We start from the raw sequence: 14,036 nt of genomic DNA, 5'->3' as shown, positions 1-14,036 counted from the left end.
ATTTTCAAAGTTCATCGTATAACTTGATGCCTATGCTCTCTAATTCTGGTTTATACTATCAAGGAACTGATAATGTAATAGCGCTTGCACTATTGGGATCTAGACACAATTTTACTCGTGCAGATCTTTCGAAAATAAGGTTCCTTGAATTGGAAGGGGGAAACTTCACTAGAGATTTTGAGAATATATTTCCAGAGTTAAGATGGCTTTGTTGGCGCCACTACCCTTCAAAACTTCAGGCAAACAACTTTTTGCTGAAGAACATAGTTATTCTCAAGCTTTCGGGTAATATTATCATAGACAAGTGGAGCAGATGGATCCAAATCATGGTAAGATCTCAGTCCATGCATTTACTCAGTCTCATCATATGATGTCATGCTGTAATTCCTTGATCCGATGTGTTCTGATGATACTAATTTGATTGTTTTACAAATGGGAAGTCAACTGAAGGTATTAAATCTCAAAGGTAGTAAATCTCTAACAGAACACCAGGCTTTATTGGATGCTTGAATTTAGAGAGATTGATCATCAGAGATTGTGAGAACTTGAATGAAATTGATGGCTCAATTAGAAAATTGGAGCAACTCAAGTGCTTGAAGATCAAATGGTGTCCTCCTCTAAAAGATTTGCCAAGGGAAATTGGTTGTCTATCTTCCCTGAGAGAGCTTATCTTAATTCAGTGTCAATATGTTCGTAAGTTGCCACCTTGGGTTGGTAATCTTAAAGTTCTGTCAAGGTTAGTGATGGAAGATCTAGGGCTTGATCAACTTTCTCAGGAAATCTCAGAGCTAGTGGATCTTAAGTACTTGTCTTTGATGAATTCTACAAGGCTAGAAGAGCTTCCATTCACGATAGGAATGTTGAAATCGTTGGCGGAGTTAGATTTGTCCGGCACATCGATTGGAGCTCTACCTCTATCGGTCAAAAACCTGGAACATGTAGTGGTAAAGATTAACAGTTGTGCCATAAGATTCAAACTGGAAAAGAACATTGGAAGATTCACCAGTTATATGAGTGCTCAAAGACCAGAATCATATGCCGACATTATGAGCAAGGGGGAGGTTGGATCTTCTTTGAGACTCCGAATATTCTATTGACTTGCTTATGAAGTGCGATATAATTCAAACAGAGTACTATGTTAATCTCCACTATTTGCCAAGTTGCATCAGACAGATCTCTGTCTCAACAATCAGAGATTGTTCATGAGGCCAATCTGCTTGGAGAAGTTGAAAATCTGATTCACAGCCTTGTTTCCCTGTTGGACAGAATGAGGGCAATGAATTTATTTTTTGTAGGCAGCTTAAAAGTTCGTTGCATATCCCCAGAAAATCCGGGGTTGATGGTCACATTTGTCATTAAAGAGGATGCAGTCAAGCTATTCTGTCGAAGATACCCTGACCGTCATATGAAGATGTTGGAGAACTTGTTGTCTTTGTTTCCACAGTACATGCAAAATCGCTGGGTGAGTTCCGCGAGCATTAATTTTGAGATTCGCATGGCTCTGTATGGTTCGAAGGTTCTATCTTGTGACATAGAAATGGAAGCAATATGCCCGGATTTGTCTTGCTCAGGGAGCGTCAAATGTCCTTGCTCAATGGAAAAACTCGAAACGTGGGTTGCAACGTGATGCGATGTGGAAAGATAATTTGATGTAGAACAACATGTAAATGCTTTTATAGAAACATTGAAGCGTCATATGATATGGCGGTACCACGAATTAGAGAGAATTGCGTGATATTCGAGATTACAAATAGATTATAATATTTAATTCATACGCTTCCCTTAATTTTCGAGATATCACAGATTTCATACACATTTTGGAGATTTTTTTTAGTTATATTTTGATAATTTTTCCTTTTATCAATATCTTTTTATTAATTTTGTTATTCGATTTTAGTTATTTAGTTAGTTTTTAGATGGCGACCTCCCTATAAATATGCGCCTAAGATATTGTAATCTATACTTCATTGTTCAAAATAAATATTATTTTTTAGAATCATTTCCAAGTCACAACTTTTTCAAAGTCAGAATTCCACATCTGGAAGGGAAAAAATCGCGGCTTCTTGGGAATAGAAAGCTACCGGAATCTTGACTATGCCCGATGTACACCTGAAAAGAAAACAAGACTAGCAAGGATACAGCAATCTCCGGGATAACAGTCCCATTTACTTAGACAGCAAACCTTTCCGGAAGGGTCGCATTGAAAATTACTGTCGTATTGTACGAACTATTAGAAAAATAGGTGCTAATAGTTGCTCTAGATTCTGTATTGGGGGGTTGGATTGAGCAAGGTTCCATCGTGCTTGCGGAGCTTGCTACGCGTCGTTTCAAGGAAAATTTCATGCAAATAATGATTTTTTTTTTCTCGTGTATACTCAGTTGCATGTTAGGATTTTTCCCCTTGTTACTTTTGTTGCCAGATTAAAAGTCCCAAAGGAATCATCAGACCTTCATGATAATAATATTCATAACCCTCTTCTCCCACCACCATAACTACTGTGTAATTTTCCTCGGAGAGAAAAACGAATATCTTGAGTTTCTTAGAATTCATTCCTCTCATTCAAAAATGTTTTTGTCACGATCCCAAAGTCGATATCCAAAGACTAAGGGAATGTCCCGGCCATCCTTTGTAAATAATGGAAAAAACCTCTAACCAAATAAGTCTTTTTACGAAAATATATTGACTGAGTAAGTCCCTTCCCTGTATCATAAATTAATTAAATTAGACATTTACTATTCCCAATTCGGTAAACTTTACTCAATATTCTAAAGTAAATTCCCGTACCACCCCCAAATCACTCTCCACGTGCATTCAAGTAATTTTCCTCATGTTCAAACCCCAAAATGGTAATGAAAGAAGGTGATCAAAATCAATGATCAGTATGTGACAATCACCACCTCTATAGGATCAAGTTATGACTAATCCAAATTTTATGTCAATTATGCAACACATCAGACTAGCACAAATATCTACATAATGAAACATCAAATATTATATATCACCTTAATATCTCAACATACAGATATCAAATCAATTGCTCATGACGGAATACAAAGGTCACACTTCACCATGTGAGAAGGCTCAAAAACTACATCAACTATAGTTAAACCTCAAAAAATACGTCGATTGTGATTAAGTCACATAACATTACCAATCAATGAATGTACATCATATTCCAATACATAGATCAACCATGAGTATCGATCTAATATCCATGTATCATATTCAACATAATAACATATCATTTGACTAATTTACGGCATACATTTTCAATGCATATCCAAAATGACAACCATCTTGACAATCCATCTAGTGCCTAATTCAGCTTTATGAAATAGCATGCCTCAAGATAATCTATTTTCATCCATGCTCTAAGTACAGCTAATGACATCATATAGTACCTTTCCTCTCAGTAACCGTGTCATGGAAATTTTACAGAAAACCAAAAAGTGGTAAAAGAGACTTTACCTTGTTAAAGCGCTAAAATAACCACACAAATCAACCAGGCATATCCTCAGCCCCCTAAACATGATTTACAGCATTTAATCAAAGATTACCCCCTTACTATAGCAGCTAAACTGACTAGGGCCAAGAAAGCTAGGGGTGTGCAACGGAAACCGCCCGAACCGGGACCGGACCGGCCGGTTTTGGGCGGTTCCCACGGTCGGCGGTCCGGTTCCCGGTTCCTAATCTTGGAACCGGCGGCCGGTTGGTCCGGTTCCCGGTTCCAAGGTGGGAACCGGACCGACCGAACCGACCGGACCGGACCAATTTTTTATATATATAATTTATATACATATAATATATATAAACACATATAATATATGAATATTATATATAAAACTTATTGCAATTACAATTGCAATTGAGGTAACAATCTTCTATGTGGCCAAGAGATTACCAAAGCTTTGTCGTTACTCTTTATTTATAGATAAAACTTACTTGTTAGTTTCATTTTCTACTCGATGTGAAACAAGGCTCTAGGAGTTCCTCGTGCTCACTCTCTCTCTCTTGCTCCCCTCACTTGCAAACAACAAGGCACTTCAAGCCTCAAAGAGTCTGATATCGACTAAACATTCAAAGCATAGAAAAAAGATTGTCTATAAAACCTAAACTAAGCACAACCTTTAATCAAATTGTTCATGGCTTTTATGCTTAAAATTAAGCGTGAAACACATAAATTGTGATTGATATTCACGCAAGTGAAGTGTGAATATTTTGCATGTGGCGCATGGAAACATGTGTGAGTAGTTTTATTAGAACGCCCGGGAACCGAATTGGATTGATCGGTCCGGGGCATGGTTTTTCTTTAGTGAAAAAGGAAAATGCCGATTTGTTGGACCGGATCGGACCGGACCGGAACCGATGGTCCGATCCGGTTCCCGGTCCTAGGACCAAACGGTCCGGTCCACGGTTCCCAAAATTGGGAACCGGGAACCGATCACCCCTAAAGAAAGCCAGTTCCATGCAATTTAAACGGAGGGATTATCCAAAAATTACTGGTTGTTGATTTTTCTTAAGAAAGTCTGATGGTTCATGCTTTCTTGCTTTTGTAAAAGTATAGGTTTGGTTGGCTAGAGGGTGCATTATCGAACAAGTTCTTGTGAACACCTTTTCATTTTACAGATTTAGCATCATATTTGAGAAAGTTTCAGGATTAATGTTGCATCTTTCCACTGAGACAGTAGTAATGAACTCCATCCTCAGCTAAACAAATGCTCTTTGCACTGAAATCAGCTAAAACTTTTACACCACAAAACCCTTTGGCATGTCAATCTCTCGTATGGTACAAAACCAAATTCATCCCTATGTGAGTATATCTACAGGGGCAAAATGCATTGCCTGGTCAACCACAACCTTCCATTATCTATTTTCTACTTTCTGCTTTTTTTCCACTGCAGATAGACTTTGCCCCACAAATGGATCAAGTTCCAGTCTCCGGTCACGGTTGGTTTTCTGGTTGAGTTGAGCCTTCGAGGACAGCTCCCTGTGCTAGTTGCAACTTGGAACTTGTGTCACATGGACAGTAATTGAATCAAACCAACACTAGCCAAAGAATTCCGAGACATTCCAAACTTCTCATAGAATTCCACCAAATTCTCTGCATTTCCATAGTATTGGAGCCACAAGCATCCACACTGCATTAAGATTGAACTCATTGCATTAGAAATCCGACTTTCACAATCTTCGCTTGGGATGAAGTACCTTGAAAAGAGGTATCAGAGATTTGAGCAGTCTAGATTTATCTTTGTTTCTTTGAGTACTTACAGTAAACACAAACCGCTAGCCATTCGTTCACAACCCTAACCCAAGTGCTTGTCCAACCCACATCAATAGTCCACCTGCAAAAGGGCGTTAGCAAGAGCATGAGATTACTGCCTTTTTAGTCAAGGACTTCTTCCTTGTCAAGGGTACTCAGGCTTTTTCCTTGAAACGTATAAGCCAGTGAAGAAGCTACAATAACTCCACTAATGATTAGCATTACTATATTCGACCAAAAAAAAAAAATGATTAGCATTACTATTACTAAAAGTGGAAAAGAAGCGAATGTAGGAACACATATTAAACAATTTGAAAGAAGCTCTACCAAAACAGATGTCGATGACAATGATCAAAGGGTTTTTCCTATAATAGCCACATCCATTGCTGGAAATGTGGCATTAGGACGGACAGGAAAAATGATTAAATAGAAATGCAAACAGTCAATGCAAGCTAAACATCTGCAAGAGGGGAAGCATACTTTTTCATGGGATGATGAGTATTCCAACCAATCAGCAGCATAGCAAAGTACATGGCTCCCGTGGCAAAAACGAGATGGAAGAAGCCGTAGCCATATGGAACATCATCTTCACTCTTCGAGTCATTTTTTCTAAACTGCATTTTAAAAGAAAATCAATATTCTTGAATTTCAATAAAGTCAGTGAAGAGATGCTTTGCCGATTGTGGAACATACCTGAAAACATTGAGAATCAATGCCTGTTGAAAAGGTTGCAATCACCATTGCAAGTAGCGCAATGACGAAGCTCTGCATCCATACAAGAGAGAATGTGTGATCTCTGGATGTCCAAGAGGAAATTGTCGCAAAAGAGATTTATGCAGAGGGCTTTCTGAGATGTAGCTGCAGCAGCGACATTCAGCCCAAGGCTTTGTCATTTGTGCTATAAAATTCTCATCTAACCAAGTCTTTGTGGATTTTGACAACTGGCACTAATTTGGGACCTTACTCAGTTTTTGCCACATTGTTCACTCAGAAAAGAATTGTTAATCAGTGTCCTGTACCATGCAGAGATTTCTAAAATCTGGACTTTCATGATAGTCACATGTTATGGTTATGGAGTATGACAAAAAAGAATATTTGGAAAGGTACTTTAATAATTTAAATTTTAAAGTGAATTAACCCTGATTGGCTGCAATATATGCATTTTAAAAGTTTCTGAGCTGAATGAATTTCACAAATATGGGACAAGCGCAGTTTCTATAGAAGTTGATGAATAGGAAGACATCGTAAACTGAAATTATCAAGAGCTGATAGCTCTCAAGTTGTTATCTGTTGTAGCATCAGTGTCAGTTCATTAACAAAATCAAATATCACTGTAAACAAAGATAAGAATATTACAATGATTGTAAGCCAGTCTGTATGGTTGGAAGCTTCAGCTTTTCTGTTGCAACGGTCCCCTGCTGGTTCACTGTCAATCAAGACATCAGACAAAACCGAAGTTGTGAATAGTGATTACATGACATGTAATGCGTAAGTATAAAAAGGAGCTTCTTGTCAGCTGAAGAAATAAAATGAGTTTTAAACATATATTTGAGTCTGACTTAAGTACACCGGGTAGCAATGTTCACTGATATCCAACTTTTCTCAGCAATGCCTTTGTATTGACCTTTGATTTTTAGGATGCAAAACAAGAACCTGGCGGCAGATAACTTCATCATCCTTAAGTGTGGATATAGGTGACAAGGATTATTGCATGTTACTGAATTCCCAACTTATATTCTTATTCTTAAATGAAAGATACTTGATAGGGTTATCTGAAGCCATGCCTTCGGATTGCACACCAGCAAATGAATACAATATAGAGTCCCATGAGCCCTGGCGTCAAGAAACCACCATTTACCTGCTTCCACTAGATGGATTAGATTATATGACTCAAATGGCAATTAAAAGATTAAGGGGAAACAGGACAGTTATGACTCACTTTTGGGTGAAGAGAGACACTGGTCATCAGTTGCAGGAGCACTAGAGTCCAAGTGATGAAAAAGATGTTGAGGAGGCAAGATGGCTCTGGTACATACCAAATGTACATTAAAATGATCCCCACAATGCATACAAGATAAGCGGTCATTGCCAGTAGCATTACATGAATGTGACTGCAGCAAAAGTTTCGACAAGGTCATTGCCAGCAAGAACAAGGAAATCAACTGAATAAGAACATTCGATAAAATTTTGACAAGGTCATTCAGCTCACATTTTACTCTAAACGACAAACTACTGAGTCGGTAAAATTTGGACCAGAAGGGAGAAGGGGAAAAGATGAACATTTCCAGTCCAGGTTGTAAACAGTTTCTTTACTGGGAAATATCAATGCATCATGACTTAAGCAGCATATGCATTTTAGAATGACATAGAGCCGATGATTGGGTGTGTCTAATAGACAGATCACACATAAAAGGTGTCTATCAATTGAACACAGTTCAGCCAGTCAAGTAAGACATACTTGGAGAAATATATGCTTACTTTTGTGTGTGTGCTGCTGATAAAAAGGCATGCACAAATTATTGATTAGGCAATTTTTCTTTACTGAATGTCAGTTATTTTGAAAGGTATCGTGTGAAATCCAGTCATGTAGTCCACGAACTTTACTAATACTCTTGAATCTAGTATCTCCTAAATTTTTTAATGAAATAATGTAATTGATTTTTGAAATTCCTAGGAAGTATAATGATTAAGCTGCAGTTTTCTAACTGCGAAGCGCAATCCCAATTGGAGTTAGAGAATCAGGAGCATTCTAGCTGCATAAATGTTCCAATGGCATTGATGAGAAGGAATTTGTTAAATTCTAAATCCTTCAAGCCCCAAAGATGCTCGTTGGTTCCTTCTCAGCACAGTTTTGTGCCAACACACTCCCAAAAGAGTGTGCACTGAAGAACTCTCTGGCATGGAAATTTAATGAAGTTGGTGAGTTTGGTTTACTGGGTGCAGAGAGAATGAACGCCTTACCATTTTTCTGAGTATTTATCCGACTCACAGCAATCGTTTAGCCAATTTATGAAACTGATCACACTTATAAGCTGAATAAGGAGAAAGACCCTGCAAATGATTTGAAGCAAGTTAAATCCAGCTAACCCATCACAATCCCAAAAGCTAGAGTACACTAAACATTAAAAGTCGCTCTACAAGTCTGGTTTTTCAACTTTTTGCACCAAAATACAATATTATATTTAAATGTTCACTATGAAATTTTCCGGAGCAAAGATTTGGAAAGATTAGGAAAATGTCTTTTACCCATTATTGTTTCAAAATGCAGCCGTGTTCCTTTTCATGCTTTAGGTGGGAGAGGTTTGAAGTTTAGGTTGTTAAAGCACAATTTCTCCAGATTGGTAAAATATTAACCCGACTAGTACAAGAAGCAGCCCTAAAGATAATTTCCGCAGAAAGCATACAGATTTCAAAGACAGTAAACATTCTAAAGGTTAGATGAATACCCAGCACCAAAATGTGCAATCTCCCCTGCCAAAAGAAAAGGAATCGAAGTAAATATTCAGAAGAAAAACCTATGCCAACAAAGATTGATGCAAATCATTTACTTTCAAAGAGTGCTAGGAGTAGTTCTCTGAGAGAATGAAGAACTGACTAACCATAAAGCAGGATGAAAGATGAAGGGATGAGAAAGGGGATAGCTGTCAAGGAAATCAAGAGAATAATCTTGATAGACCACCATCCAGAGTGCCACAGATCTCTAGCCACATGCAGCTTCTTAGTGCCCATGGTTGAGAGGAACATTATGATGAAAAATGTCTATTGCCATGTCAAGGCTTAGTACTATCTTTTGAACAGCGCACTGAAGAAGAAAGACAAAAGAAATAGAAACGAAGTAGAGCTCCATACTGCAAGTCTGTTCGAGAAACTGCTAATAAAACATAACACAATTCACGCATAACAATCAACAAAGGCATGTATATGTATCATCAGGAATAACTCAAAGTTCTCGACTTAATACATCACTCCTCCATTGTTTGGTTGATTAGATTGTGATATGTTATACGCATCATGTGACAATGTCATCCACCAGTTTGATGAAACAATCCTGACATCATCTCCCTTCCTTCTAGATTATGAAGAATGTATATCCAGCAGTTTTAGTTTTTTCAGCAAAATATCATGACACCAGAACTACATAGCCTAAATTTTCACTTTTGTGAAAATCCTGGACAACTCAAGATTGAAGGGAAAAAGATGTATTGAAATTCCATACTCAAAGGATACAAAGCATCCCAAGCTCACACGCAGAACCCCTTCTGTACCAAAACAATATTTCGCTCCATGACAGCCTTTAAATCCTGCAGTCACAAAATATCGGTTCAAGCACCATTGCTTAAGGGTTATCAGGAAAACAAGATCCTAGGTTAGCAAGAGGTTTGCCATCTTGTCTAAATTTCAGATAATAAGGACGCATCCAGAAATAAATTTACAAAATCACATTTTATCAAGAAATGGGAAGCATAAACACATGATGACCACAGCATGAGGGTTTGCTTTGAAAATTTCTTCAAAAACTAACATACGGTTGTAATCAAAATTCAAAATTGAGAATTTGCCACTATATGGTGACGAGCAACCTTACGTTCTAATTCTGTCAGGGGGCCATGTCCATAATCCCGAGCAGCCCAAGCCAGCAAATTTGCAGCCAGAAACATAAGGCCATAAACATATCTGGCCATCCAAGGGTTGCAGCTAAGAAATTGGCCGCACCAATCCTTGAACACACTGCTCCTCAAATTGCTAACACCTTCACCACTCTCCATATCTCCTTCAGCTCTGCTCGTCATAGATCAGATAACTGGTTGACCAAGCAACAAGTTGATGTGTTAGTTCACATCAAATGGTCAACCAAGCAAGAATTGCTGCGTCTTATCCCATAAGACCCTCTGCATCTACAGGCAGGTGCAACATGTCTGTAAAGAAAGGCTGTGTCATTGCAGCGTCACCTATGGAAAAAGTGAGGATATATACTCAATGTGTTTATCATTCAAAATACATACTTCGCACAAACAAAATAGTCTGCATTGAACTCCGATACCAATGTAGATTTCTTAGAATATGTGCAATCAAAAAGAACTTAAAATATGATTTCCCTTGCACATACATCAGCTATTGATTCGATCACATGAAGCCCTGTCCATATGCACCAGACATCATTCTGCTATAGTGACTTTCTGAGGTACTTAAACACCAGCTGAGTCTCAGAATTTGGTCTATGATGTGTTGATTAAACAGAAACTCTTTTACCTGCACCAATAGATGAGATTGGACAATGGACCCAGAAGATGACGAAATGGGAGCTTGAGAAGGCTCACTGGGTTCTTCTACCAATATGGACAACTACATATAAGTGCCTAATTATGCATGCATTCCAGGCAACCAAGAAGTTGCATCTCTTGTAAGTCACTGCTACACCTAAAAGGGATGGACCAACATACCACTTCCTATAACTCAATTTCCCACCTAATCAATAAGACATACCAAATCACAGTAGACGTATGATGCAAAAGAAGACCTTTTCCCCAATACTAGATCGGCTGTTTCAAACTTCCTGGATATGACAAAAGCAGCAGCATACTTGTTTCGGTGGGGAAGAAGGTTCCAATTTTCGGAGCCGAATGCACTCACATTGCCAAACAACGGAGAATCCTAAATTTGCAGAGTTTGCTAAAAACCTTACAATGCGTTAAACAATGGACCTTGAAAAATAAAAACTTCTTCAAGTTTAGGCTTCGTATATCTACATAAAAAAATTAAAAATAGAAAAAGACATATTGATCTACCCTCAAACTGAACTATTAAATATCTGGCTGATGCAAGGTTGATGCCTAAAACCAGCTATGTGTACAAGCGTTCATTAGGCCATCTTCAAACTTTTTAGTCAAGCATTTGTCCTTGCCTAAGAAAATAGATCATCAGTTTTTATGTCTCCACCAGCAACTTCGTAAAATGTAAACTTCATTTCTTTGAATCGTAAAAAGGAAAGGTAACCTTCTACCAGCGACTAATACAATGAAGTTACGAGCAAGAAAGGAAATTCTCAAGCAAATACTTTTAGGTTGTTTGGTTAACGAGAAGATGAAAATCGCGAATTCATTACTTTTTGTTGTATCAATTTAATAAGCGGTAACCACCGTATGGAATTTGCGGGTACGTTCATCATCAGACAAACGAATGGGACAAGACGGGCAGATGAAGAACTCAACCTGAAAAAGCAAGTTAATAAACATGAACAGCACAATGCCAACACGCTCACCCAAAAGTCTCAAATCTTTGTACAATGTGTCGTTCATCGTATTGTGAAAGTCACGCCTAAAGAAACCAGAAACCCAAGAGAATACACAGAAAAACCTCATCGCAAGCAAAAGAAACAGAGCAGTCTCAACATATTCACATCTCAAAGAGTTTTGGGTCGACGCAAAAGGCAAAGAAAACAGTGTCAAGATTTAAAGAACTGAAAGTACCCATGAGAGAGTTGGCCGGGCTTGGGAGATCTCCACAATGGGTGTTGAAATTTTCAACAAAGAAGCTCTCTTTTCTCACTCAACACCCCCTGGGAAAGAACAGAGAGACATTCTTTCCCATTTCCTGTTCTGGGACTTTCTTTCTGTATTCTTTATATTACCTTATATACGATTGCACAGAAAGAGAGAGAGAGAGAGAGATCTTGAGGGGGAATGTTTCTGTGGCTTCTTGTTCTTCTTTTTCCTCCTCTGCTTTTCTTCTTCTTTTTTTCCCGCCGTATGCTATTCTTCTTGCTCGTTGCTTCCGCTTCAGAATCTCAATGGGTTACTTTCAAGACAAATTGCTGCAGAAATAAGAAATCAAATTCCTCGAGGGAGACTCTCTCATAACTGCATAATATATATAATATATTTCATCACTCAGCCGTTCTTAATATATGCCAATCTGATGCTGCGAAGCGAGAAGAATAATTGCTTGCTTCCCTCATTCCCAACAAAAGATGATGAAACGCCAAGGCAAAAAAGAGAGGAAACTGTGTCCTGCAATTATCAGTTTACTCAATGCTTCTACGGGTTTCTTTTCTCCCAATTAGACTCAACCCATGCCTAAAAATGATCATGCCTTGCGGTCGGTAGCCTTAATAATGGCGGTTTTGGTTCGAGTTTATGCTTTGAAGTCCATGTCGTTTCGATTTTATGAATCGACGGCTCGCCCCGTTCATCTCCTACTGAGTTGGTGTCGTATGCAGAGACGAGAAAAATATAGAATACAGTATGGGGATTCATATGAGGTCGATGCATTTTGTTACAACGGTTTCCATTTTGCTTACTTCATATCCTATCTTCCATGTCTTGAATGCTTGGAATTTATAGACAAAAATGGCATATTGGATTACTAAACCGATATGGATTGTCCACTTAATTCATTGATTATATTTTCCACCAATAATCTGCGCAGTTCAATATGCCATTTCCTTGGAAATTACCAATAAAATTATTATAGAGTGATAGAATTTATCATATAGCCAAATTTAATAATTTCTAATGATCAGACGGCTCCTCCGGTGACCTTTTGTCTGGCATGTTTCAATAAGCAATAATTTCCCAGGAACGAGGCAATAATGACTTAGGGCACGGCCCAACAACCTCCTGCTTTTTCTTTTTCTCTTTCACTTTTTCTATTTTCTTCGGTTGCTTCCGCCGCACTGAATGTGTTTGGCCAAAAAATAATACACCTTTTAAAAATCTATTTATTTCTACCATTTCTATATTCCTTCCCCCGGAATAATATTGGAATAAGTTTAGAACAAATTCCACAAAAACCTTATACTTGCCTTCTATGATATAAATACTTTAATTTTTTGTGTCACAAAAAAAAAATCATACTTGTACATATATGGCATATGTAGTTTTTATTTCAGTTCTATCAAGAATATATTTGTCATATTAGTATAAGTAAAAATTTTGACTTATTTGTATCACAACGGACAAGTTTGTGTTTGGGATATTTGTGTTACAATGAATATAGTTTCAGATATTTTGTGGTGGGCCTAGTTTATTCCTTGAAAATATGTTCTTTAACGCAACATCAAAACTTTTAAAAAAAGGCGCCATTCCATTATAGAATGCATGCCCAAGCAATGCAAGTCCACATCACTATTACCTCATTTCGCTATTCTTTTCAATGCCAGTTATTTATTAATTTACTCTCATCTTTGGTCATTAGAGTCCCTATCTCCCTATAATTTTCGAATCTCTAATTAAGTGCGGCGGAAATTTAATTTTAGAAGGAATTTTCGAATCATCTAAATTAAGCCTAATTACTTTTTGGGATCCCGAAAACTCGACAAAAAAGGAAAAAGGCAAGTTACATATTTCAAGGGATATGTCGTGCAAGGAATGGGAACTCCAAAAATAGGGCAACCCAAAAGCCTTTTTGGCAGGGCAAAGCTTGCAAGGATGGCCAATTTCAATGCGTGTAAAAACTATTTCCCTCTCCCTTTTTCATAAAGAGACAAAGAAATCTCAGGACAAGTGATGATAATCGATTATAAACCCCAGAAAAAGTCGACCATGGCCTCTCTGTGTTCTTGAACAGCTCTAGCTTCAAGGTGGAATCTTTCTTTTTGTCTGAAACTTTGACTATTACCCCCGCTCTCTTTTCAGCTGTATCTAGGTTCTCGAGCAGCGGAATAGAATAGGCACTTCTCGGAATATGGCGATAAGCAAGAAAAGGGTCCTGGGATCACGGCACGGCACGGGCTTCAGGAATTAGCGCCGAAAGATGTCCCATCTGAGGATTTATTTT

At 38.0% G+C, this 14,036-nt stretch overlaps 1 protein-coding gene across 7 annotated transcripts in view; it reads right to left on the bottom strand.

The window, feature by feature from the left end:
- Window positions 1-12,096, bottom strand: part of LOC104438458 (probable serine incorporator) — a 114,726-nt gene extending 102,630 nt beyond the window's left edge. For 3 of the 7 annotated variants that reach the window (XM_039309462.1, XM_039309463.1, XM_039309461.1), the window contains exons 1-11: window positions 11,729-12,096; window positions 9,847-10,210; window positions 9,489-9,562; window positions 8,861-9,020; window positions 8,708-8,732; window positions 8,223-8,312; window positions 7,201-7,372; window positions 7,046-7,119; window positions 6,618-6,687; window positions 5,955-6,026; window positions 5,742-5,875 (exon numbers count right to left, since the gene is read on the bottom strand). In XM_039309462.1, coding sequence (XP_039165396.1) covers window positions 5,742-5,875; window positions 5,955-6,026; window positions 6,618-6,687; window positions 7,046-7,119; window positions 7,201-7,372; window positions 8,223-8,312; window positions 8,708-8,732; window positions 8,861-9,020; window positions 9,489-9,562; window positions 9,847-10,051 — 1,076 coding nt within the window. In that variant the 5' untranslated portion in view covers window positions 10,052-10,210; window positions 11,729-12,096. Of the gene's footprint in view, window positions 1-4,655; window positions 5,140-5,269; window positions 5,344-5,741; window positions 5,876-5,954; window positions 6,027-6,617; window positions 6,688-7,045; window positions 7,120-7,200; window positions 7,373-8,222; window positions 8,313-8,707; window positions 8,733-8,860; window positions 9,021-9,488; window positions 9,563-9,846; window positions 10,211-10,368; window positions 10,512-11,728 lie in introns of those variants that run through there. The other 4 variants (XM_039309459.1, XM_039309457.1, XM_039309458.1 and 1 more) reach the window with 4 other exon arrangements.
- Window positions 12,097-14,036: the final 1,940 nt, after the last annotated feature.

The sequence above is a fragment of the Eucalyptus grandis genome, chromosome 3 (assembly GCF_016545825.1).
Source record: "Eucalyptus grandis isolate ANBG69807.140 chromosome 3, ASM1654582v1, whole genome shotgun sequence".
NCBI classification, from domain to species: Eukaryota; Viridiplantae; Streptophyta; class Magnoliopsida; order Myrtales; family Myrtaceae; genus Eucalyptus; species Eucalyptus grandis.
Note: the sequence above shows the minus strand (reverse complement) of the source record. Positions and strands in the feature narration are given on the sequence as shown.